The sequence below is a fragment of the Trematomus bernacchii genome, unplaced genomic scaffold, assembly GCF_902827165.1.
Source record: "Trematomus bernacchii unplaced genomic scaffold, fTreBer1.1, whole genome shotgun sequence".
In the NCBI taxonomy this organism is placed as follows: Eukaryota; Metazoa; Chordata; class Actinopteri; order Perciformes; family Nototheniidae; genus Trematomus; species Trematomus bernacchii.
Window position 1 is genome coordinate 8323743 of NW_022987582.1, and position 24713 is coordinate 8348455.

At 39.2% G+C, this 24713-nt stretch overlaps 1 protein-coding gene across 1 annotated transcript in view; it reads left to right on the plus strand.

Annotated features, from left to right (window-relative positions):
• The first annotated feature begins 314 nt into the window (after positions 1–314).
• LOC117480528 (A disintegrin and metalloproteinase with thrombospondin motifs 16) overlaps positions 315–24713 on the plus strand; it is a 60980-nt gene continuing 36581 nt past the window's right edge. Inside the window, exons 1-4 of the mRNA XM_034127868.1 lie at positions 315–404; positions 563–653; positions 6384–6742; positions 22272–22638. Of these exons, the coding sequence (XP_033983759.1) occupies positions 315–404; positions 563–653; positions 6384–6742; positions 22272–22638 (907 nt within the window). The remainder of the gene's footprint in view (positions 405–562; positions 654–6383; positions 6743–22271; positions 22639–24713) is intronic.

Sequence of the window (24713 nt, forward strand, 5' to 3'; positions counted from 1 at the left end):
TTAAAGGGAGAGGGGTAGATAGACTTTGGATACTGCTCGGACTGTCTGAGTGAAAGAAAAAAAAAATGACTTGCCGGGAGAGAGGACGTGAGTTTAAGCTATGTGCTGCTGCATCGGAATACTGCGCTTGGAAATGAATGGAAACCAATGTGGCACAAGTGAAGAAGTCTGCATCTGAAACTCGTTGATGCCTCATTCAGGAGAATTTCTGCAGAGCTGCTGCGTCTGCTGTTGGATTTCTTTATTGAAACTCATTTTCAACTGCTGGCAAGTGGCCGTCTGATTTATCATTTTTTGCGTAAAGGTGCGCAAAGATGGCTTTCCTGCGGATTTGTGCAGTGTGGAGAACCTGTGTGCGCCCGTCGCTCGTTTTCCATCTCTTCTGCTTTTTCACTCTGAGCAAAGTAAGTCCGTTGTATATTATCTCCGCTGCGCTTGTAGGCACATGCATGAGCAGCTCATAAAGTTGTCAACACTTCAAATTACAGAAAGCTTTGTACATTTTCCATGATATTTTGCAGTGTACACAGACCAAATCTTATTTACATTTCCGTCTTTACAGAACGTGCTTTTGACAAATGGTGCTGACAAGGTTGAATCTCCTCAAGAAGCGTCTGCCCTGCTCCTCTCTCTGAATTTACCTCAACATACAGGTAAGTTGGACAAAACGTCTTGATGATTTCATTTGTGTTTCTGTGACTGCGAAGTTCTGTTGTTAGTGCGGGAGTGCTGTTTGATCCTCTGGTTCATGTTTTGCTTTTCGATGCCTAAAAGTAAGATCATCCACCGCATCTCTCTAACTGCCAGCAGCATCAAACATAACTCACCTGCGCTGTGCATTCCCTCTCTTCACCGCTGGGGGGCGACCTGCACCCTGAATCAGAGACACCAGTGTGTGCTGCAGCAGTGGAGCTCAAACGGATCCAAAAAAAAGAGCAGTGTATTTTTGCTATTGCTAATTTCCCAAATTATTTGAAATGATCAATATGTGCCATGAATGTCATTTGCTGAAAAGCACAATTAAATGAATTGCTCATTTAGGTGTCCTCTGGGGGAGTCACTAAAGCCTTCAATGAAACCCTGAAAAAAAATGCTGCTTAGTTTTTTTGTGTGTATGTATTTGACAATTTATTTTAAAAACATGGATTGGAACAACGCTGTCCATGTATAATTAAAAAACAAACATCAAGAAAGTCACAGGCCTTGTTGTTTGCATGGACATATTACAGTATGTCCACAGCAGCATACAAAAACAGAAAAAAACATAATACACACAAGAAGATTCACATATGGCCTCAACAGGCATTATTCTGAAACTAGTTCACACTTTTATTATACCATAATTAGTCTATTAAATGCTGCATACAATCCTGCTTACACATTGCTCTCTACAGGGATACCTTATTCATAAGCCGATGTTTCAGTTATGCATTGAGTCTGTTTAATGCTATTGGGTAAACATATGCCATCTTTAGGCACTTTACCAGTGTCCGATGTGCTATACTGGACCTGGAGTTGTGCCTTAGAGCTTCTCTGAACTGCTGGAAGCAGTTTAATAAGTCATTTAGGGCTACCCCATTTACAACAGAGATATAGTTGTGTCACTCGAAAATTCAATTCAGTAATGAGTGCAAGCAGTGAATGCAAGTCTTCCATCTGTTCTTTGTTTTGTGGATCTAACCCCATGTGGTGTGCTGAGTCAGCAACTGCTTTGGCTGTGCATTCTCCTTCAGATCCTTTGTTTTTTTGTTGTTGTTTTGTCAGTTACCATGAAAAGCAGACACACAAACATATAAACAAACCATCAAAACTCCTTTCAACGGGCACATGTGCTGATGATCTGAAACAGAAGTGAGGGGAAGCCCTTACTTCTGTTTCAGATCATCTCACCGCTTGCACAACTATTACTCAGTGTTGATTTGTTTAACATTCATTCAGCTATGTTAGAGCGGGTGGGGAAATAGTTCCCATTTTCAATCTTTTGTCACGTTTAAGTCAATGCACCCATTGGTTAGACCCTCTATCAGTACTAATGGCACTCAAGAGCCACTAAACCAACAGACTAATCACCACAAGATCTTGTCTCAGTCCATCAGACAAGGTGTGTGTGTGTGTGTGTGTGTGTGTGTGTGTGTGTGTGTGTGTGTGTGTGTGTGTGTGTGTGTGTGTGTGTGTGTGTGTGTGTGTGTGTGTGTGTGTGTGTGTGTGTGTGTGTGTGTGTGTGTGTGTGTGTGTGTGTGCGGTCTGTTCCCGCAGAATCTGTGTTTGTATACTGCCAGACGTGGGTCACTGCAGCTGGTTTTTGAGTTAGGGCGGAACAAACACAGTGGACTAGGTGTAAATGTGTGAGTGTTGGGGGTAGATGGACAAAACAACAAAGATTGAAGAAGATAGAAGACCATTTTCTGGTTTTGCCTAAGTGCTTTGGTGTCTGCACAGAAAATGCTTGAGACTTGAAGTATGTGTTTGCTCTTTGCAGTCCTGTAACTCTTTGGGTAGACCTTGGTTGTAGCACTTCAAGGGTCGGAGGTTTGCTTCCCACTGTGACCACCCAGGCAAAAATGTATGCAGTCTTGATAATGCAAGGTGCTCTAAATAAAAGCACCCACCAATAAATACATGTCATGCTGCCTTTAAGGTATATTTTCCCCACAACATGGTCATTTGGATATCAACTACAAACCCAGTATTACCTTGAATTCTTAAAGAAAAGTTTCTACATTGCCTCTAGGTGTAGAGAATCAAAAAGTAAATGGTGGTCATAATTCAGAACAGCAAAACTATAACAAAACACCTGCTACAAATTGTGCAGTACAACACGTGCAGTATAATTCCTAGCCACAATTATCCAGTGTATCCAGCACACTGCTAACTGCGTCTCAAACATGCATGCAACACAGGGTGAGTAATTGATAAACAAATGGTCATTCTGTGGTAGGGGTATTCCTTTAAGCAAGCCTCAAGAAGCACCAAATAGCCAAGTTCAAACCTCAGGCATTCACACTGCCAGTGATGACACACTGTCTGTCACCCTGCATGTTTCTACCACTGCCAAAACATGTCTGTCTCTGCGCTATATTTACTCATTATTCAGGCTGTACAGTAACTGAGACTGGCTCTTGTTGACTGTAAGTCCAAGGTTGCTGTTATTTCTGTTCACTTTAAGCTGATAAAGTGTGCACATATCATTTTCCCATGGCAAGACTCAACACATTTGCAAGAGCCATTACAATGTTGTCACTAAATCAACAATGACACTATTTTATTTGTTTGCCTGGTGGTTACTTATAGACCCAAAGGGTATCAAGCGCATTAGGTTTCAAAGGGTGTGTGATGACTCACAGGCATTCTCTATCACCACTAATATATCCCACTACAGTAGCACCATTTACTATGGAACACCCTCTAAAGGCATAAAGCATCACTTAACATATTCAAATGTTTTCCTAAATTTCGTTGCAAATCATTTTGTCCATGCAACAGGCATGATATCTGAAACCCTGCAATATATCCAAAGTCATGCTTCTTTCCTCATAGGAGATGGCTTGCTTTAGAAGGTGACAAACTTGGACAAGAGCAATGTCTGTCATGATTTCCACTTGAAAATCAAGTTCAGTGCAGCTGAAGGAGTCACCTACTCTTTTGATTTTACCTTTGGAGGATATCCCGTTAGTTTCTGTGGCCACAGCGCCATTAGACATTTAACTCGTCTAAGAGGCCAGGCCTGTGACCTGCCACCATCTCCATTTATGACCAGCAGTTATTCAGCCTGAGCTGTAGTAAAAATCTCTAGTAAAACACTATAGGTCAAACATGATTCACTCTCCACTGAAGTGCCTGTGTTGGAATTGTCTAAAACCCTTCCTTTTCTTGTAACTCTCTCTTGACCATGTCGACAAAAGTATATGAGGCAGGTCAAGGAAACTTTATATACTAAAAAGGTTTTAATTTTGAATCAGTCCATCATGCAACCAAGGTAGCAGCTGACACAGCATGCACTATGTCACAGTAAATTATATTGACATGTCAAATTAGCTAGGAATGACCACAAGGACAATGTATTTCATGTTTGCCACAACAAGTCCTCCAACTCATAAGACCAAATAGGTAGATTGTTCAAGCCCTTATTACGACCAAATAGGTTGATTGTTCAAGTGCTTATTACGACCTATAATCACGTTTTAAAGTTTTCGACCTCTAGTGCTCCCGCTGAATGCAAACGCTACGGAGGGGGTTGAACGTCGGGCCGATCCACGCCCCTTAGCTATGATATAATGAGCATATACCACGGCCTGTCGTGAGCTATTGCTTAAATAACCCTCTCTGGAAAATCCTAAATTGTAGGATAGTGTGGCCATTAAAATGCTTTTTGATTAGATTTCTAGCGAGAAGTGTATATTGTGCTTTCAGAATCCACATCCAGTGGATGTGTAGGATCTATAGTTTGATAGATATTACGAAGATGATTTGAGGTTTCGCCAGGAGAACGTGTATATGCGGCAGCGTCCATGTAAAGTTAGTGTCAACCCTCACGGGGTGAAAACAGTATTTCCGGTCTCGAAGTTTTCATAATAAAACCGTATTCCCCTCACTGTCAAATTATTACTAGATATTACTGATTTTCTTTGAATATAAGAATGTAAATACTGAGTTGAGAGAATAGTCAGGGGTTTTGGGTGATGGGAGACACATCTATGGATTCAGAATTTCAATAGCTTACCATTAAATGACGGATATACCTTTCTGTCTGTGATGTTTTACAAATCAGATATTAATATCTGATATATTACATTATATATATCATATATAATATATATATATATATATATATATATATATATATATATATATATACATGATCAGCTATAATATTTCACATATTGTAGTTCTATAGACAATATATATATATACTATAGAAATATTATAGCAATATCCTGTACAATTATGTGAAAACATGAATAAAACTACACATCTTCAGATGTTATACATACACAAGTGTCCTACACTAATAATACAAAGTTATTATGGCATTGTATGCTGTGTGTTATTTGTAACATCTTCAGAAACTACCTTTCCAACTCCTCATGCAGTTGACTGTTACAGGTCTATACAGGTTCACGGTACAATGCATAAGCTTCAAATCGAGAGACTGAAACTGTATTTTTCTTTAAGTTAATAGTTAAATTATGTTTGATATTATTATGTTTTATTAACTAGACCACTGGTTTTTTAACCTGCACCGCCTAGTGGTTAAAGCACGTTATTGAATTTTGTTGTTGAATATGTTATATTTGATGAAAGGAGGGGGAGTAGGGGAGCTGGGCTGGACCCGTTCGAGTCCAGTTTTGGATAGTCTGCCGTGGTTACATTCCATTTCAAAGAGCTGTTTGACGCTCGGCATAATCTTGTCGCACTGCCACTCCAACATCCAATCACAGAGCTTGAGGACTAATCACGGGGTTTGTAAAGCAAAGCGGATGTTGTAGTCCCAAACGATAGCTGAGGATTCTGGGTAGTGTAGTGTCTTCGGAAACTCTGTAGTGTCTAAACTCCGAAAAAACTATTTGTTTCTCCGAATCGAAGGTTAAAAACACAAAAGCATTGTACACAATTTAAACCAATCAATGTTGTGTAATTAACAAGGATAAACTGATGTTTTTTAGTGGATGAGTAATGCAGATATCACTGTGTAATCATTTGACAGTGAGGGGAATACTTCCGGTTTTATTATGAAAACTTCGAGACCGGAAATACTGTTTTCACCCCGTGAGGGTTGACGTCAACTTTACATGGACGCTGCGGAAAGACGTAGTATACTACACGTTCTCCTGGCGAGACCTCAAATCATCTTCGTAATATCTATCAAACTATAGATCCTACACATCCACTGGACGTAGATTCTAAAAGTACAATATACACTTCTCACTAGAAATCTAATCAAAAAGCATTTTAATGGCCAAACTATTCCACAATTTAGGATTTTCCAGAGAGGGTTATTTGTGAATAAACGACCCTCCGGAGCGTTTGCAATCAACGGGAGCATGTTGTTTCTTACACGACCACTATAGGTGCTACACTTTAAAACGTGACTCTGGGTCGTAATAAGCTGCTGAACAATCAACCTATTTGGTCGTTTTTTGTAGGAGGACAGGCTGGTTTGCCAAGTTGTCATTTACAACATGTATACACACGACATCATAACTTTCTCTCAACAATAGCTCCCAATGTATATAATACATAATATTTGTATAGGGCTTTTTCTAATGCTCAAAGACGCTTGTATTAGTATTAAATAATAATTAAAATGTTGTATTATATTAAAGAGTGGATTTTGCCTTTGAAATAATATCCTAATTTTCTTTTTTTCTATATCTTTTTTCTAGAATATGAAATTGTATCTCCCTATGAGGTCAACCACCAAGGCGTTTACATCTCTCATGAAGTTGCCCACTACCAGCGCAGGAGGAGGCGGAGGTCCCTGAGCCCAGATGCAGGCTCACCAAACACCGATGGCAGCAGCGAAACGGTCCATTTCTTGATGAGTGGCTTGGGGCAGGACTTCCACATGGAGCTGAGGGAGGCCTCTGAGAGCCTGATTGCACCTGGCTTCACCATCCAGGTCCTGGGAAAGAACGGCACCAAGAGCCTGAGGGCCTACCACCAGGACGACCTCTGCTTTTACCAGGGGTCGCTGAGGTCAAGGGTCAATTCCTCTGTAGCACTGTCCACATGCACGGGAATGGTGAGTCTGAACATGCACAGAGTCTGATTGGGGTTGGTTAGTGTTTGCATCAGTGAAAAGGACTTCTGGGTCAAATAATTTGAAAGTTGGTTTTTTTTAATGTTTTTTGGCAACATTCTGTAATTGCACTTACTGACTTAGAAGAAATAGTGTGCCTTGGAGTAAAAGTTAAGAAATATAGCTCATCCTGGGACCATTGATAATATAAACACAGCTTTAGTGTTCTTGTCATGCTGAATTAGTGTCGAGACTAGTTAAAGTAAGTGACTGAAAACAACATTTAACATGTATTGGGACTTTTGGTTGAAAGAAATTTGAGAGGAGAACATCTGATTACAGCCAGCCAGTGACTCTAGATTAAAAAAAGATTACATTTGTAATACACTGTCCTTTCCTCTGACACTTATACATTTATCAAGCATTCTTCTAAGTTAGCTCCTGTGTGGCTGCTTTTCACACAGCATTTGAGTCACTGCATTGTCTGTCTGATCTGGTCATAAAATCGACTTGTACTTGACTTCAATTGACTTAAAAACCCTCTGGCCATGTTGACAAGTCATGCACAGCTGTTCCTTCCTCCAAACTGCTGTGAATCATTAGTCCTAGCTCATTCAGTGAAGGCCTACGTTGCATTTGTGCCTAAATCAGCAAATGAATAACTAATTAATGGAAAAGTCAAGTCTGTGAATTACGCATAATGTTCATGCGTCAATTAATTCCCAAAACACGTCCATGCCAAGCATGCCAAAACAATGTTTTGGTTGTCGTTCATTTTCTTATTTTGCACACAGTATACTGTTATTGCACTGAATATACTTTTTAGGAATGGTGGGGCGCAGTATCGTAGCAAACTTACCTATTACTAATGTTTCAGCATGATATAGAACAACAAACAAGCTCCACAACAGTATGCTGATGTAGAGCAGATGTATTGGTGCTGAGATTATCTATTCGTATGATAAAGTATACGTTGTTAAATGTGAAGCAAAGACAAGAGGCGTTAGGTTAGCAAAATACTTGCTGAATTTCATTTATTACTTTGGTGGTCCTCCTCTTCTACATAAATATAAAGGATTTAACGTTACTGTTATGGCGCATTTCCACTGCAGGGCCTCGCACGGCTTAGTACGGTACAGTTAGGCCTTGGTAGGCCAGGCTCACTTTATGCTGCGTTTCCATTACAGTTTAGGAACTGGGGTAGTAACTATAGTAACGCAGTGTAGGCGGAGCCGTGACGTCATCTTCAATGCGAAACACAAAACCAACATCAGCCGTTAGCTGTTAGCCCTCAGAGCTCACAGCTCCTCATATCTGTTCAGAAAGTAGACAAAAGTTAAACATGTACAAACCACAGACTGCCTGTGTCATGGCGAATACAGTCGCTGCTTTATTTATGTCTGTATAGGCCGTTGTTGTGAGTGTGGACGGTCGGAGCATATACAACGTTAGCTTAGCCGATCTCCATTCAGAAAACACGCATTTTAAAAGGTTTTCGCCTGCCGTCTTGTCTGCAGACTTGTCAAGCATTAATTCATGGTTTTTACTAACATCAGTATGTTGTTACTTCGGCATCATTTTGAAACGTGTATAACAATTCAATCACGGTAAAATATGTTCATTTTGTTGTAGTTGCCAGCGATTCTCTCACTAGTCAACCCAGTCTCACGGCATTTCGTGTTATTAGTCACGAAATTAATTTAATCTATTGATTCGTGTTCACCAACACGATTTGCACCTTTTTTTTTCGTGTCACACAGAACGATTTTAAATGCAATGTATTTCTATTGGTAGTATGTTTCGTGCCTGCAACACATCTTTTTGTCCGTTCGGGTCTTGGAAGACCAGAAGCTGTGTGGTTCATAAAAACATGTTCTTACTCAATATCTTACCCTAAGCCTAACCCTTTTATTTTAAATTGTATAATGTCTGAGTTTTTGTGCCGTCAGTGAGGAAAAGAAATGTCTCAGAGCCTCAGAATACTGAAATCTGTATTTTATGTCATCTTTTTTTCCTTCTAATTTGTTATTATTTGGTGCAGGCACGAAACATACTACCAATATAAATACATTGCTTCTAAAATCGTTCTGTGTCAGAATACTTAAATCTGTATTTTTTAAAATGTGTTTTTCCTTCTAATTTGTTATTATTTACATTGCTTTTAAAATCATTCTGTGTGACACGAAAAAAATGGCGAAATCGTGTTGGTGAACACGAATCAATAGATTAATTTCGTGACTATAACACGAAATGCCGTGAGACTGTGTTGCACTAGTTTAGCATACTCAGCCCGGTTGTTGGCCCGGAAAGAACCTCGATTTTGGAGAGCCAGAAAACTGTGAAAAAGTACCCGCTAGCTGGAACTACGCCTAGTGGAAACGCAACCAAAAACGGGCCGGGCACGGCACGCTTAAACCGCGCTGTAGTGGAAATGCGCCATTAGAGTGGCATTGTAAACCTAAGTGAAGCGGTTCCACCCCAGTAGGACCCCAAGTGGTATTCCAGCCTCTTTAGCAGTCTGCAGTAGAGAACAAAGGGCTTGATAAATACACACTTATTCTCTCAGTCTTGCATTCACATACTAGATCTTAATAGCTGGAGTGAGGAAACTAGACAGCAAGTTGTTAAACTCCTGTATTGTTTCTTATTGATGTTGCAGTTCATTAGTTGATAAAAAAAGAAAACTGACTCTTGAGAGGAATCAAGCTAGTAGCCATAGAAGCTTTGCATCTGGAGGCCCTCGTTACAGGAGAAATGTAATCATTCAACTCACAATAGCTGTACAATAAAAATTCGTATTTTGACCAAATTGAAATAGAGTACATTTCTGGCCCTTCTTGCTGTTTATAGTTCCATTGTAGAGGACTGCTGCTGTGTCTGATAATCTAAGTCTCTAAAAGTAGACAGAGAACAGCATATCTCCAGGGATGCTGCTGCTTCTTCTTTGTGTGTGTGTGTTGTGTGTGTGTGTGTGTGTGTGTGTGTGTGTGTGTGTGTGTGTGTGTGTGTGTGTGTGTGTGTGTGTGTGTGTGTGTGTGTGTGTGTGTGTGTGTGTGTGTGTGTGTTGTGTGTGTGTGTGTGTGTGTGTGTGTGTGTGTGTGTGTGTGTGTGTGTGTGTGTGTGTGTGTGAGAGAGAGAGTCTGTGTGTGCATGCATGTATTTCAGACCAGATCCCAATAAAAGATTCAGCCAAAAGGTCCGGGGTTGCACAGACTATAAATGTGGTTCTCACGACTGAGACAGGCTAGGATGGTCTGGGTCAATGCATTAGTGATTTGGCCTTTTTCCTATGTGCAACAGGGAACTGCAGAGATCAGCAGACAACAGTCTTTAGGCTCAATGGGAATACTATTTTTTTAAAGTGTCAAAATGTCTGTTATCCTGTGCTGAGTTGCATTTCTTTTTAACCAATTTACATTTCTATAACAAGACCTGAAATATGAGTTTTCACTATATGCAGACAATTGGTCGAAACGTGGTACCCCATTGGAGACCTTGCACTTTGGTCAAGTCTCTAGTACAGAAGGCAGGTAAATATTGACCATTGGAGCTTAGATCAATAGTTGTATCAGCAAGAGTACCAACTTCAGCACAACACCGCTAACATTGGGTTCATTCAATCACCATTATTTAAACCATTATTGTTTTAGATCATTTCCTTGATAGGGCAATTCTGTTTTCAGAGTTTAACCTGATCTATAATCACATATAGCAGAATCTTAATGGACAACTGATTTTCTTGTCCCAGTACAAATGTGGTAGTGATATTAAGTTAGTCAGTGTGATGACAGTTTTGGTCTTTGGCATCAAGATTCTCCAGGAATATCCTGTTCCTGTTTTTAGTAATACATATAACAATGTCATTGTGTTTTGTATGAGATTGTTTGTCGAGTGCGATTACATTGTATTAAGTCTCCTCAAACAAAGAAAAAAATTACTCCGCCGCTATTCATTGGTGTTGCTATCAGCCATTCTGTATTTTCATTAGGAAGAGTAGCTGATTGAGATATTGTAAATATACATGCTCTGCTTTGGAAATGTTGTTTTAATTACATTGGAACTTCTAGCTAATAATGCATCCTATTACAAAAAATGGCTTTCTCAATTACTTTTTTTGCATTTGACTCATACACTAGGTCTATATGTTGTTATTTTTCTCTGGCTTTTTAATAGACAGAGAAAAAAGGTAAAGAAAGAAGAGATGTAAGACAAACACAGAGAGATGTTCTATAGAGTTGAACACTTTGAGGGTCATTGTCCCCTCCGTGGCAAGTGCTGAAAACCCCCTTGTGAGTGTTACGTTGTAAAGCATATGTATAAGTTGCCGTTTGAACTCCCCTCCTCTGGCAGCCCATATAGTTGTTAACCCCACTTTGATGACAGTAGGGAGTTCAACCATAAAAATCTCGTACTTACGAGCAAGGAATTGGTGGAATAAAAGAAGCAGGCCAAACCCACCGACTGTTCACCTGCCAAATAGTTTGCGACTCTGCAAAGTGACACACATGTGGAAGGGGAGATCATAAAGCAAGTCCCTCTCTGTGTCGATGCACAATCGTAATCCTTTTTAGTATGGATTTTACGGGGGTGAGGGGGTTGAGGGGTGAGAAGAGAGCCATGAAGGCATTGTTTGACTCTCACACCACAAACCTTTTTTTTTTTCTCTATACATGACATTGTGTGCTTGTTTTCAGCCATGCTAGCATCAGCAGTATGGCTCTATGCTCAGTCATATTGGTCTGTCGTTCACAAATTTGGTCAAGACTGAAATATCTCAACATCTAGTTTATGGATTGGCATACACTTTTGTACACAATTTTCAGTTCCCAAAATGTAATATCTACTAACTTTCTGTATTTCAATGTATCTGTTATTCCTACTTTTTTATGACTAAAATTCACATCTGCCTCAGCTGTTGTGTTAAGCGCTAATTAGCAAATGTTGGCACTGACAAGCTAAACTAACATGGTGAACATTATACCCCCTGCATGTTAGTATTGTCATTGTGAGGATGTTGACATTTGCACTTAGCACAAAACACCACCAGCAATAATGTGTCTTCTTCTTGTTAACCTAAAGTAGTTAACATACAGTAAATAGTTACATGCTTGCTTTAAGCAACCTCAAGCCATATATCTATCTATTTTATCCTCTAAAAGTACTAATTATCTCAGAGCTTAACATAGCCTACCTGTTTGTCAAGTCTAATTTTACTTAGACTTCTAATGTGCACCTCTCTTTTGTACCAAAGGGTAATACTAAATGTCCTCCCACTACAAATCACTAGGAGGTCATGTGTTTTCCTCTTGTAAAAGGACGGGTGTGTTTCTTGCCTCAGGCCTAATAGTAGTCGTAATAATAGAATGTTTCACACACGTCCCACCTTCGGGATTTCCAAGAATATATGAGCATGGTCTATTGATGTGATGATGCTTTGAAAAGCAGGCAGTGTGGTCTTGCCAGGTTACTATAATCCATTTTTTAAACATACAGTAAGCTCAAGCAGACAATCTTAAAGGATTTCTTACATGTTTTATCATTTGCAAGCATCGCTCTTGGTTTTCTCATTCAGACAAAATACATTAGGGAATGATTTATGTGCACATGTCTCAGAGACAGGGTTTAGGTCGGTTTGGAACATCTGTTGTTTTTAAGTTGATATAAGTCCAGTTGGCGTAATGTGCTAGCCAATACATGACGAAGGGACAGCTTAAAATAAAAAGTAGCAGTAGGTTTATGGTCTCGTTTGGTCTTCAAGAGCAGCTTGGACAGAACTAAGTGAGAACTGTATACTACACACGGTCAGGTGCACTTTGTAATGCATTGAGTACTTCCCCCCTCAGTTCCGTTCTCCTACCCACCCCCTCTTTCCTGTCGCTGCTTGTCTGGATGCGTCTGACTCTAAAGAGTCCAGCTGTTTGTGCCCTCCCAAGTAGTGTTTCAGCATTTTATGACTGCTATTTGCACCTCGTAGAGCGCAGTGTGTAATCTGATGACTTTGGCTATTTAGGTAAGGCAGTAGTTGACCTAATCTCCCAACATAGTGAGTGACTTACACATAGTATGAGGAAGAAGCGGATGCATGTTGTTTTGTGTGACGCCAAGCTTAAAGTCTGTAAAAGAATTTACAGGCTAAATACTTCCTAAAAAGATTATCTGCGGGGTATGTTGTACATACAGTGCAGTACACTACCCAGGGACTGCAGATGGAAATGAGCTTTTAGCCATAATGTAGCAACATTTCTCTCTTTGCGATTAATGTATTATTATGCATGTTCCTTGTTCAATAAAGACATAATAATAACATAGCAGTTATGATTATCTCAACAAGTCCTCCAACTCATACGACCTAATAGGTTGATTGTTCAGCAGCTTATTACGACCTATAGTCACGTTTAAAAATGTAGCACCTCTAGTGGTCGTGTAAGAAACAACAATTTGCGGCAATTAACCCTCTCTGGAAAATCCTAAATTGTAGAATAGTTTGGCCATTAAAATGCTTTTTGATTAGATTTCTAGCGAGAAGTGTATATTGTACTTTTAGAATCCACGTCCAGTGGATGTGTAGGATCTATATTTTGATAGATATTACGAAGATTATTTGAGGTCTCGCCAGGAGAACGTGTATGTCTTTCTCCCTATGTAAAGTTAGCGTCAACCCTCACCGGGTGAAAACAGTATTTCCGGTCTCGAAGTTTTCATAATAAAACCGTATTCCCCTCAATGTAAAATGATTTAACAGTGATATCTGCCGTACTCATCCACTAAAACACATCAGTTTATCCTTGTTAATTACACAACATTAATTGGTTTAAATTGTGTACACAGCTTTTGTGTTTTTCCCATAGGTTTTTCCCTTTTGATTCTGAGAGACACATTTCTTTTTTCAGAGGTTTTGATAGGCTAAAACACCGAACTACCCATAATCCTCAGCTATTGTTGAAGCTCGGTGATTGGATGTTTTAGCCGCAATGCACATTGGGATATGGTGTTTATGCCATGTGAAATCCGAAAACATTTTTTAAAAAAAAGAAATGTATTCCGAGTGTGCTTGCTTTTCTCTTTGGAAGTCATCATATAACGGCATTGTAATACACGGTTCGGCTGCATTAAATATTACACATCTGCCGTAGTTCTCTATTTATAGAGCCCTGATTAGAAGACCTTTGGACAAACTGGAAGAAATGCCGCCGAAACTGAATATGTGACGTGGATCATAAATATATCAGCAATTAAACAACATCTTCAATTTCTCTTCGCACAATACGTCTCCTTGCAGTATCAATAGTAATTCGGCTGACTTTTATATTTGATCCAATTGGTAAATAGGCTGTATTTACACCATAACGGTGCACAGCTGATAGAAAGGGACTTGTAGTTTTTAAAAATATTACTGATTTTCTTTGAATTAAAGAATGTAAATACTGAGTTGAGAGAATAGTCAGGGGTTTTGGGTGATGGGAGACACATCTATGGAATCAGAATTTCAATAGCTTACCATTAAATGACAGATATACCTTTCTGTCTGTGATGTTGTACAAATCAGATAATAATGTGTATAACTACAATATGTGAAATAATATAGCAATATCCTGTACAATTATGTGAAAACATGAATAAAACTACACATCTTCAGATGTTATACATACATAAGTGTCCTACACTAATAATACAAAGTTATTATGGCATTGTATGCTGTGTGTTATTTGTAACATCTTCTTAAAGTATAATTGATTGTGTTAACACTGTAAACTTGACAGTTTTTTAACCCGCACCGCCTAGTGGTTAAAGCACGTCATTGAATTTTTTTATTGAATATGTTATATTTGATGAAAACCGCGGCTACAGTGGAATTTTCTACTGCAACACTCCCAACACGCACATACACAGTACACCCTCTTACAATGAATGATTTTTTTTTAAATATTGAAGTTAAAAGTTAAAAGCATCAATCTGGTGCACTTTGAGAGCAAAATTAAGAGATCTACTGTATGGATACATCTCTCAACACCCATATGAAACAGAACTGTAAACAGATTTTATTTTTCTTATATTTTACAAATCACTCCCCTTTTAAACTGTATTCTTGTTTTACTGTCATATAGTATTTCATAACTGTTTTTCATTTATTCTCTCTGGCTGTCCATCTCATAATGTTCACATAGAAACTAGCTGTCAATAGGAATATCATTCAGAAGAATTATAATTTCATGCAAAAATCTGTCACAAAAAGAGGTTGCACATTTAAATTCAGGTGTGGTTATGGCAACGTCAGTGGCCAAACAGCCACATTTACTGCTGCAAATACGTTCAAACATGCTCTCGACACGTAAAGCAGTGGCAACTTTGCCACCATTTCAGCTGACTTTTTCTCAGAAATACTGTCACATAACATCCATATATTTCAGTGCTAGGTTGATGCTTAGCTAAGCTAACTATGAAACACTTTAACTGACAGGACTCTGGATCAACTGTGTACTGTAAGGTAGCTTCTAGCTTCATGTCGAACAGTAAGTCAACATTTTCCAGAGAGCTTTCTTTGAAATCACCAGGTAACGCTAAAAAACATTACATTTAGATTGTATGGCAAAGTGTTTATTTAATATCTCTGGCTAGCTATAGCTACTTGCTAACGGTTTAGCTTACCCCCGCGATTCAAAGTAACGTCAACGTAGCTGTAATTTATGCTTTGCTTACATGTTCGCATAACTTGGAAGTTCACTGACATTTACATACCTTGTTTACCTGGCTCAAGTGGTGGCTCTAGGGTTGTTGTGTGAGCCACCCAGTGGCGTTTTTATATGTACAAAAGTGGTGGGGCACAAAAAACTTAGATGTCTATATATAAGCTTCTGCAGTGACGTGCAGTGAGGTTCATGGCTGGTGAGGCACTGGCACTGACTCTTCAGGTTTACAAATATTATATTTTGACCTAAACCAAAATATAATATTATTTTCAAAAGCTTTTTTTGTCTGATGCTTTGATTAATTTTAAACAGACAGTTCAACAAAAGGATACCCAAAAAATGTAATTTTATCATTTAAATATTGAATTGTTCTCTCTTAGTAAGATCCCATTTTCAATAAAATGGTGGTCTTACCTTGACTTGAAGATGAAGTCCATTTGCCTATCCTTCTGGACAAACATTTCTATTACTTTTTTGTAAAAGTCCTCCTTATCTTCTTGTAGTTTCAAAAGTCTATCATAAATCTAATCCATAGATTTATGATAAAAAAATTATAAAAGTAGGGTAGACATGTGGATGTTATCGGGCTAATCAAAACGTGCATTTATCTAACAGGTACGTTTCCCACAGATCTTATTTCGAGCTATTTTCTAAAATCCTCTGGAGAAATCTCATTGCTTTTTTGTGCTTACTTCCTGGTTTTAGGACGCGCCACTGCAGCTCTCTCGTCTCCTCTTCACACACCACACTTTTCGCGGCACACGTACTTACAGCCAATCAGCTCTGAATGATTTGAGATGACGTATGGTGGGGATGGTAGCTCCGTGCCCCTCTGGTCATTATTTTTTTGCCACACACATTACATTACAAAATACTCTGAGCATGCGCAGTGTAGTTTTTACAGTCAACGTTCACTTCACAGCGAGAGGAAGGGGCATAATCAGGTTTTGTCCCACATGGCTCTAAACAGCTCAATAGGCACACACTGTGACTGTAGACACACTAATTAGAAGAACACAGACTAAAACAGCAATGTACAGACGAATCAGATGATTAAACATGATCTTAAAATATATTTTATATATATTTTTTTTTTTTTTTTTTGCATTTTTGTAATCATTATTTGTAATACTTTCTGCTGACACTAGGTGGGGCTGTGCCCCACCTGCCCCTAATGACCAGTCGCCACTGGAGCCACCACTTAAGAATTGTCGTCTTTTTTAAGAAAACATTTTCTTATGTCCATCTTCAAAAACTCTGAGTCCGACTGACAGTTTAAACATTGTCACAGCTCACAGGATAGGTACCCGTCAGCCAATAAGACAGATGTTTATTTCCATTCAACTCTCTGGTTGGTCTGGTGTCTTGCCTCTGTTGCATTCACTGAACACGGGAAATTACAAACCTGCCGTCCTCTCTAGTGTCATGATGAGGTTCAGGTAAAGCACGGTTAATGTATTATATTATTGAGGGAGAATTGTCCGGGGCTAGCCCCGAATGCCCAGGCCAGGCGACGCCACTGATGAAAACATTTCAATATTAAGAGTAGCCTACATACAAAATAGGGGGAAAGTAAAAGGTCAATGACAGAAATATAGAATAGAAAATATCAAGAAGATACTGTAGTGATCTCTACAATAAAACAGTTTAGTGCAGGACGTCCAAAGATATTAATAGGAGGATGTGCAAAACAGACAAACTAATAAGGCTTTATTTAAACATTAAAGAATACATTAAGTTAAGGTCTTCTTTTGAATAAGAAAAAAAACGTTGGGGGTATCTAGAGATAAATATTAAGCCTGACAAAGTACTTAACGTCTAATATATTGCATAGTTTATTTTGGCACTTGACAATTACCTTCCCTGAATTTTACTCAGGTGTAACTAAAGTCTGCTTTAAGGGTTGTATTTCACATCATTAATCAGAATCTGTAAAGTAACTAAAATAAATGTTTACACACAATTAGCCTGCATGTGTAGTTCTGGGGGTAGGGGGGTGGGGCTGGACCCGTTCGAATCCAGTTTTGGATAGTCTGCCGTGGTCTCATTCCATTTCAAAGAGCTGTTTGAAGCTCTGCATAACCTTGGCGCACTGCCACTCCAACATCCAATCACAGAGCTTGAGGACTAATCACGGGGTTTGTCAAGCAAAGCGGATGTTGTAGTCCCAAACGATAGCTGAGGATAGGGGTGCATACCGGTTCCCGGTATTACCGAAATACTGGTTACTGGCGGCTACGGTATACCGTACCGAAATCAGATCCGTTTTTTTTTTTTTTAAAGTGAGGCGTAATATCCTCAAACTCGCACCCAAACCATCGGAATTACGATGTCAATTTCGCCGTGAAACTCCGCAAACGAGTCACTTTAGAAAATCTAAAGTGTGGCTGCATATGACTGCCAGTCTGAATGGTGGGGTCTGTAACCACTGCAAGAAGTTTATTTCTGGGAAAGGTGGCAACCTCCAACCAATACTATCTCGTATGGCAACCAAGTACCTTTGTGTTCAGGGAAGCAGCGTGCCAAGCGAGAGAGTGTTCAGTTCAGCAGGTGATATCCTACGCTGTGAAAGGGCCCGTTTGGATCCAGAGAGCAGATATGCTCATCTTCTTGAAGATGAATGCACAAAACTCAACTGTGATGGGATTAGTTTTCTTTCATCAGGCAAATGTTGATTTTAATGATGCTATTTGTTTTATGTGCAATGCCGAGATCTCATGATCCTTTATGTGTTCTCTGGTCAGTCGAATTTCAGGTTGAATATTGATTATACTGGTGCTATTTTCTTTTTCCATTGACAAGATGTGCTATTCACGCCTGATGGTTGATATAAATGATATTGCAGAATCTGTTTTCTTCATAGATAACGTGTTTTTCATTGTTTGTTCAGTACTAAAAGGTCCAAGTCCCACAATTGAATTTAATATTCATTTGACATGTTAACTATATCATAAAGCGCTTCATGGGAGTAATTGAAGGATGATTCAATTGTTCCCTTATGCAACATGAAAGTATCACGATATGTATCGGTTGAGTATCGGTATCGTTCAGTGGTATCAGTATCGGTATCGTGAAAAAGTCAACGATATGCAACCCTAGCTGAGGATTATGGGTAGTGTAGTGTCTTCGGCCATCCTAAACTCCCCAAAAACTATTTGTTTCTCCAAATCGAAGGTTAAAAACACAAAAGCATTGTACACAATTTAAACCAATCAATATTGTGAAATTAACAAGGATAAACTGATGTTTTTTAGTGGATGAGAACGGCAGATATCACTGTAAAATAATTTGACAGTGAGGGGAATACTTCCGGTTTTATTATGAAAACTTCGAGACCGGAAATACTGTTTTCACCCCGTGAGGGGTTGACGCCAACTTTATATGGACGCTGCCGTCAATAGAAATGAATAGGGGAAAGACGTAGTATATACACATTCTCCTAGCGAGACCTCAAATCATCTTCGTAATATCTATCAAACTATAGATCCTACACATCCACTGGACCTGGATTCTAAAAGTACAATATACACTTCTCGCTAGAAATCTAATCAAAAAGCATTTTAATAGCCAAACTATGCTACAATTTAGGATTTTCCAGAGAGGGTTATTTGTGAATATACGACCCTCCGGAGCGTTTGCAATTGCCGCAAATTGTTGTTTCTTACACGACCACTAGAGGTGCTAAACTTTAAAACGTGACTATAGGTCGTAATAAGCTGCTGAACAATCGATCTATTTGGTCGTTTTTTGGAGGAGGACAGGCTGGATTATGTGTAAAAGTTCTCTGGTGTGTGCCATCAAAATAAAACTAAAAAAAAGTTAAATATTTAAACAGACACATCTGGATTGACTTTATTTGGCACAGGACAAAGATATAAAGAAATAATTCAATTCACAATAAAAGGCATTGCTCTTTCCGTCTGACAGTAGAAGTAGATGAGAGAAAACAAGAGGAAGTGTGACAAGTCGTGTACATATGTATACATGTATACATATCTGCATACTGCTCTGTATATTCTGTGCTGCCTGCAGATATAAACAACACTGAAGCAAAGCCATGTTTGGACATTTCCAACCTCATAAGTTAGAATGGAGATGGCAGTATGGTGATTGAAAAATAGGCCTACTGTAAATAAAACAGCTCTTAACCTATTCAGAATAAATACATAATTCTTGTGAAGACTGAATGTCAGCCAGACGGCCCTGACAACTCCAGATTACTCTTTGATATCAGAACATGACAGTTTCTATAACACATCCTAACTAAACAGTCCAGTCCACGTGCTGCAGGTGTAGGTTCTATGATTGTCTCTTTCCTTCATGGATTTCCTCTTCTTTATCTTTCCCATCTCCTTTTGGAATGAGCTGACCAAAAATAACCCCTCATGACAAAAAATGTTATTCACCTCTTCCAAAAGCTTTAACTCTTTTCTGATAGGTTCACCAACAAACTCACCAGTTTAAGTATCACATTGCGCCCATTTCCACACTAATGGCTTAACACCCCCATAGCACCCACACATCAAGGTTGACAGCAGCTCAGTTCAGGCCTCATTGTGACTTTGAACCAAATTATGACAATTGCCTGTGATTACACAACGCCGGGACAAGTATTATTCGGATGAAAGGATCATGCACAGGTTGTCACTTGTGATTGAAGCCAACGATCCAGGCTGGAGTTCCCGGTAGAAAAAAAAGCTACAGTAGAAGGTGGTAATGCATTAGCAGGCCCCTCTCTTCTCCTTTTCTTTCAATAATGGATCCCATGAGTGTAGATCACTGTCAAGTTGTGAATTGGTTGCAACATGGTCATGGAGAAACAACAACAAATAGAACTGTGCTGGTAGGTTGCTGATTAGACAGGACTTCACGATATGTTTTTTTATTGTTTTTTAAGGGGCCTAAAAGATTGTAATCATCTCAATAAGTACTGGGCCACAGAGTGTGTTTGCAACTGTAAATATGTCTCGAAATATATTTTTGCACCACTGTTCAGGCTTATTATCTGACTGTCAAATACCAGTTTCTGCACAGTGGGAAATTATCATTATCTGATGCAGAAACACCTGTAAACAACAACTGCCCTCCTGTAGCTTGTGGTAAAGGCATATAAGTCAACAGCAGTCTTCTTCACATGTTAGCCTTTATTTGACATGTTATAAAATCCTTGCACTTCTAAAGTCATGCGTACTTAGATTATGCAAAGTTGACCATGAATATAAAAAAAAATATATAAAAATGCATCAGTATTTTCCCAACCACACTCTGTGATGAAAGCTATAAACTCCACAGCCACTGTGGTCACAGCTTACACATCTGTCTTGGCTTGTATTCCTGGAGTTCATCACTTTCTTCAGTGCCTAATTTTCCAAGGACTCCGTTCCACTGGTTTCCTGATCTGTGATTGAAAGGCTGGCGGAGAGAGGCCAGAGATAGTAAGTGATGATGAAATGGGGAAAATCAGTTGTGGTGATGATTATAGCAACATAAAACACTTCAACAATAGAGTTCTGCTTCTGCAAGATTGACTTATCCCAATAAAGACACTCCTACTGTACTTGAAATACAGAAATCTGTACACAGGCATACATTCTGTTGCATATTTGTAATCTCTGTCCTCCCAGGTTTAATGTTGACCCTTTTTTGTCCCACACACACACACACACACACACACACACACACTCACACTCACACTCACACTCACACTCACACTCACACTCACACACACATATACATGTATGCACGCTCACTCTGGGCAAGTCACAGCCTCTGTGTCAGCCTGTTTCTGTCAGCCAAGGACCTCACACTCTACTCACAGTAAAAAAAGGGTTAGTCAATTAAACGTATTTTAGGGAAACTACTATTTCTGCCAAGAGCGGTTACAGTCCAAACACGCTGTGCCAGTTGACTGTCAACACAGATGTGGTCTGTGTTTGGAGAGACTGAGAGAGACAAAGAGAGAGGCAGAGAGCAAGAGAAAGTGTCTGAATCGGATGTTGTTGATGGAAGTTTATTCAAAATGGAATATGAAAATGTCTCTGTCTCTTTGGGACGGAGAAAGAGAGTGAAGGTCAACTGAAAAAAACTTTTGCTGAACCTTTTATTATTGGCTTTCACATAACATTCCCCCTAAAATCTAAAGCATAAGGCTCTGGTACTTAAAGTGGGGCCCTACATAACAGCAGTTTCATAGTGTAAAAAGTATTTATAACATTCAATAATTTAAGTTTATTTTTTTACATATTATAGATTATATTCAGATAATACTATAAAGACTATTCTTTGTTTGATTTACAACCCATGAAAATGAAAGTAAGGAATACCTGAACCTTTAACTCATAAGCATATGCTTTGTTTACAAGAGAGATGCAACCTCCTTTCATCCTCACACCAACTCTTTAGTTTGAAACTCCTAGTCCTATTTAGATTTTGCTGAGATAGCATCTGACCCTAAACAGCAAACCAGATGTTAAGCATGAAGAAACACTTCCATTAAGTGAACCTCGCCGTGGTTTAGGGGGGTCAGGTTTGCAGTGACCCGAGAGTCAATTCTTGACTAATTGCTGAAAGAGACATATTGGTATTTTATTGTTTGTTTGAAATATATGACTGCAGCTCTATAGGCTATTTTTTGAATAGTGGATTCTTGTTGTGTTGGACAACAGCCCTATACTCTACAAGTGACTTATAAATATTTTATGACACAAGTGTAGCTACTCGAATAAAGGCTGAGGGAAAAGGTATAAAAATGAGAGTCAAGAATTATACATTTTTGCAAAATAGAGCATGTTTTATTTGTCCCAAGGGTGCTGTAAAGCTAATAGCACTTTCTGTTTTGCCTCTAGTCAGGTTTGATCAGAACAAAGGATGCAGACTACTTCCTGAGACCCGTTTCCCGCAGCCTCGTCCAGAGAGAGAACTTTACTGCACCCTCCAGTCACCAGCCACACATCCTCTACAAGAGTGATCGAACAGAGCACAGAGGTCATGACCCTCGGGTGCTACAGAAGAGATCCCCAGACTCAACTTATCACAAATCACACTTTGTCACCAAGAGATCCACAAACTCACAGACAGACCCCACCTACAACCCGGTCCATGATGATCAGCAAAGTGACATCAGTGACGGAGACCAAATGGAGCATCATCATCACAGTGACTACAGACATGGGGAGAAGAACAGGCAACACTTCTGCGGGAGACGGAAGAAATGTATGTAAGGGCAATTTCTTCTAATTCTATTCTAATCCACATGTTGCAACTGCCTTTCATGCATATATAAAGTAAACTTGCTGACAGAGTTTAAGTAATGCACATTTCTTAAGCTTTTTATTTACATAATAAAATGAGTGTGTGCAATTATTGAGAGAAGTAAAACACAAACCTTGCTTAAACACAAAAAAATGTGATGTAGTCATATTTGCCTTTTTCAATCCCTCCAATGGAAGTGGTTAACATTTGACACTTAACACTAGAACCGCCAACCGGGTCAATTTGACCCAGAGCTGTTTTTTTTTGTGTGTAACTTTTTTTCAATAAAATATTAAAGTCTTCCAGTCCGTGACTTTTCCTGAAAGTGTGTTATGTAGCACCCTATGTTGTTAAAAATTGTCAATATGAAGTCAGATTGAAGAAATCGCCCAAAAAATTGCCATTTATACCTATTTCCGCCAAGCGGGTCATATTGACCCCACCCCTTTTCATATAAACATGACGTGTTGCTATAGCAACGCCTTTTGTCTACTGCGGTTCCTTATAGATTGAGAGATAGATTGAGAGAGAGAGATAGATGGATAGATATATTGATAGATAGTTATAGATAGAGAGAGAGAGAGAGATAGAGACAGTCTGTAGTGAAGGAGTGCGCTCCGGCTCACGGGAGACTGCTCGCGCTGCGCTCCGCAGCAAACAGCTGTGGGGCGAGTTGAAAGTACGTTATGCTGGCCGCGGTGTCTAAATAATGCTTCCGGGCCAGCGGGCCATTTATAATGTCGAGCCCTGAGAGTCCACAGATTATATTGGTATACGTTTCATCCCTGTGCGATCAAAACTCACTGTTCAATAAAAGAATATTTGACCTTGAAAATCAATGCATTCTAATAGCGGGTCAATTTGACCCAGGTGGCGGTTTTAGGTATAAAAAATCTCTGGCGGTTCTAGTGTTAAAGAAGGTTCCCAGATGGACATACGTCTCACATTGCACATTTAAGGCTTTGTCAAAATATTGTTCAATTTCAAGATATAGCCGAATTAGTGGTTTGAACTTAAAGAAGTTAAGCCACATTTTGAATACTGTGGTAATGAGAAAAAACTTTCAAAAAGATTGACATTTGATAATAATTGTATTTGTTGACATTTGTGTTTAAATGTGCTATTGGTCATACTTCTGACTTTGTGGTTGGTTGGTGTGAGGGAATAACACACACCATATATATGTATCTTATCTTATCTTATCTTATTTTTTACTCATCACTTAATTTTATAACTGAGAACATTATGTAACCTTTGAACACAACAGCAAATCAACATCTTTGATACATTTCTTCTAAAATAGATCCTGAGGCTAGAAAGCAGGTTGTATTTCACATGGTGACAAATGCTTCCTCTTAAGAAGATTATCTCAATCTGTATTGACATGTTCGGTGACATTACTGACATGACCTGGGAAAGGTTAAGGGAAATGTTTTATACTCACTTTACACTGTGACAAATGTTTGCTCTCATGGAATCAACCCAGGATCAGTTAACATTGCCGGTGTCACAGGGGTCATTTGAAAGAAAGCATAGGCAGGGATTGGACTGGTACCACCACCATTTCCCTGCAGAACCCAGCTGTCTGTCCCCTGCGAAAACACTCTGGTGTTTACATTCCCATAGGATGACATCACTGAACACCTGTGCCACGTTTCAGTCAAAAAGGCACTGTGGTTGCTCACCTGCTCTCAGCTATGTAAGCAAACGTTCTAGCCTTTTTAGTTTATCATAGCCAGGCAGTGAAGGTTTTGATAACCTGGAAACAGAGGTGAAGATTTGAGGCGATAATCTCACAAGCTAAAATAGTTTTAGGCTGCGCTTTGCTTTGACTTGTATGACCTCATGTCAAAGTGTAGAAGTGAGTATGGATGTGAGACATGTTTCCCAAATCCAACCCAGCTTCAAAAGGAGAGTTACTGTAAACACAGGGTTGATGGGGTCATTTGACCTTAGGATAACTCTAAGTGTGTTTGTTTAAGTCACATTTTACTTAAAGCACTGATAAGTTGTACCAATATGCCACCAAAAACATT